The following is a 3,276-nucleotide window of genomic DNA, read 5'->3' on the forward strand; positions in this document are numbered from 1 at the left end:
AAGTCTCAAATATCATATAATGTTGTGGCCGGTAAAATAAATCTAAAGTCTGGAGAAATTCTATAGAAATCAGTGGCCACAGCGCCTCTGCCATCTTAGTGAAGAGGAAGGACTTGCACATTATGAATACATCTTAATGGGGGTGTGATTTAAAACAGGAATAAAAATAAAATAAAATAATAAAAAAAAAAAAAAAAAACCTTTAGAAAATTCTCTAAAATGTACCTTTAAAAAAAACCCTCTGCCCTTTTTTGACCTCCAAAATACCCTGTGCAGAAAAGTAAAACTTAGATCTGGTGGGAAAGCTACTGATCTGCCCACACTGACTTCCATCTAGTGGTAAATTATGCGAATTACACCAGGTACTGGTTGCATAAAACACTCCCAGTTTTTTACCCCGACCCCCAGTAGCCCTTACCCCGCGCTACCTGATGTTACTTTAGGTCAGGAAGACCAGCCGTTTAAACATGAACACTTTAAGGATACATTTTACCCTAAGCTATGGTATTACCTCATAAAAGTGTTAAGCTGCTTTGTCAACACCCTTAACCGAAAGAACACTAGTGGAAAACTAAACTTTAAACTGGCCACAGGATTTTCAGGAAATGCATTTTAAGCTGCAGGTGACTCATTTGAGTGCCGCAGCAACACGGCTCTTAGATTTGGAGTTGACATTATCCAGATTAACCCTTTTGTGTCAACGGAGTCCAACCCAACGAATGGCCAACTCGAGTCTGCTGTTGTTTTTGTGAATAAATACGACAATATTCAGGGAAATCAAGGGGCTGTCTAGGTATGTAACAAAATATAACCAGAACAAGTGAGTGAGAATCTTCACAGCACCCTTCTACCCAGAGTAAAAGCACAGCAAAGCGTAATAAAGCACAGCGAAAGCGCGGTAACGCATAAGCGCCATATAGCGAGGTGTGGAAAGCACGTTTAACCCTTAAGAATCAAATGCATTCTTTTCTTTGATACATTACTTCTAGACTTAACTTTTGCGGGTAACCAGACTAGCGTAAGTTATGTCACAATACAGTTAAAGAGGACAGTAAAATAACAGTTAAAAATGCTCCACAAAATTACAAATGAGCTTGTCGTCAAATGAGGACAGCGCGGCACTCCAGGGGGATAGAAAACTGAAATTATGGTAAATGCCTAGTATAACGATAGTAAAAGCACGGTAAAAAAAAAAAAAAAAAAAAAAAAAAAAACAGCCTGCAAAAAATACCAAGGTAAACTCTTATAAGGCGTATGCGTTAGTTGCTGGTAAAATATTATTGAAATGGTGCGACAGCGGTATCTGATGTGAGCAGATCTCACTTCCCGTACGTTGTGCAACATGTTTGTTTGTGTGGGTTTTTTTTCTTTTCCATTGTTTGTTTTCAGAGTGCAGTGACCCGCGGGGTGTTCAGTGAGTGTATAAAACCTGGACCGCGTCCCGCTCAGTCCAAACAGAAGCAGAAGACCAAGAACAGACAACATGGTAAGCTCTGTTTCTCAATATACTAGACCAGGACCTTAACGGTAATTACCTGATGCTTTTAAGAATCTGCCCGTGTGCAACTTTGTCATAGTAAAAAAAAAAAAAAAAACATAGCGAAGTGGAATATGCATAGTGGTAAAGCAAATGCAAGCTCTGTAAAGCGCAAGAGAGGTATGGCATGGCGTTAACAAGCGTGGAAATGCATTGTAAATTATGGTAAATGTATAATACATTAACCATTGGAAAACTGCAGAATTACTGTGCAAAATTACAGTGCAAATTAACACGTGCATCTATCTATCTATCTATCTATCTATCTATCTATCTATCTATCTATCTATCTATCTATATATATACCATAGGTCAAACAACAGCAAAGTTGAATCTTGCACAACACCCAGAGTAGGGTAGAAAATCTTTGGAAAGAATAATAGCTAGGGAGTGGTTTATTCCTGTGCTCTTTTGTAGAAGTTCCTGGTGGGTTCCCTGCTCTTGTGCGCTGTGGTACACCTGGGTCAGTCTTACTGCTTTGGGAAGCAGCTGGAAATTAAACCCGGTAAGTTGTAAAGGATGCTAAAAGCATAGCAAAGTGAGTTGAACTGAACGAGGAGCAGACTGTTCAGGATACAATCAACAGAAACCCAGAACCAGGGACATATAAAAAGGTCATTGTAGTGACATTTGAATCTACTTCATTGTAACGTTTTCCCATGGTAAAAGCATAGCAAAGTATATAGTGTAAGCATGGTAGAGCATCGGTAAGCATTGCACAGCACAGACAGGAATGGGAAAACATTACAAGCCATGTTAAACTGTGGTAAATGCCGACTGAGCATGCATTACTGTGCCAAAAAAAAAAAAAATCAGGGTTATTTTAATATGACAGCTTGCATTTCTCTCCAGGTGAAGAGCCTCCTACCCACTGTGTGGACACAGAGGACGGTACAAAACACGCCTGGGGTTCGAAGTGGAGGAACTCTAAGTGCATGGACTGTACCTGCAAAGCCTGCTGCACAGCTTAAGTCACTTCTGTTATTATCACGCTGCTGTTCATATCAAGCCTTACAGCTGGGTTCCGTCCCTCTGAAAGACCAGCTTGCTTGCAGTGTCATCTTAAGCAACGTTTTTTTTCAGAGGTAAGTAATAGATTTAATAAAGGGAACCAATGTTATAACCAAGGGAGGCAGAGGAAAAGTTAATGGTTATGTCTTAACTACTGCGCAAAAAAGGTACATCACGCCTGTTAAAATCCCTCCCGACTGTATGATGGAGTTTGATCAGAAGAACTACAGATACAACGTGTTTAAGAAGAATGACCGTACCAAGTCCTGCCCGGTTTTAGGAGCTGTTGGGAAATAGGGCTTTTCCTGCCTGGAGCCGCAGAAGAAAGACTGCAGAGTGCATTGAGCATATTATATATTCCTCTCCAGTCTGTATGTAGTCAATAAAGCATCACACTCATTCAAACCTGGTCTTTATTGTATTCATATTATCTCACGCTGTGGAATACACCATGTAACAATTTTTTTTTTTTTTTGTTCCTGGGTAGTAAGTGTTATTTCCTAATTGCTTATGCCTCAAAAGTATAGAAAATGGCTATTATTCCCCACAAACTTTGCTTTTGTGACCAGGACAATGATATTTCAAAATATCACTATTTCCAATGGGAAAACGGGCAAATGTGTGTCTTTTCGTTCACATAAAGTCAGTAAAACCAACATATGAATCTAAATTAACATGTATTTATACTAAAGTAATACAAAAATGACTACAAAAGATTTAGAAGTGAG

General features: G+C 39.2%; 1 protein-coding gene across 1 annotated transcript; it reads left to right on the forward strand.

Moving 5' to 3' along the window:
• Positions 1 to 1,295: 1,295 nt before the first annotated feature.
• LOC121302181 (beta-microseminoprotein J1-like) lies at positions 1,296 to 3,051 on the forward strand. The gene is made up of 4 exons (XM_041231999.1): positions 1,296 to 1,486; positions 1,955 to 2,042; positions 2,390 to 2,500; positions 2,634 to 3,051. Exons 1-4 carry the CDS (start codon positions 1,484 to 1,486, stop codon positions 2,843 to 2,845), a joined length of 414 nt encoding a protein of 137 aa, XP_041087933.1. The 5' UTR covers positions 1,296 to 1,483; the 3' UTR covers positions 2,846 to 3,051.
• Positions 3,052 to 3,276: the final 225 nt, after the last annotated feature.

This window comes from Polyodon spathula, chromosome 29 (genome assembly GCF_017654505.1).
Source record: "Polyodon spathula isolate WHYD16114869_AA chromosome 29, ASM1765450v1, whole genome shotgun sequence".
Taxonomy (NCBI): domain Eukaryota; kingdom Metazoa; phylum Chordata; class Actinopteri; order Acipenseriformes; family Polyodontidae; genus Polyodon; species Polyodon spathula.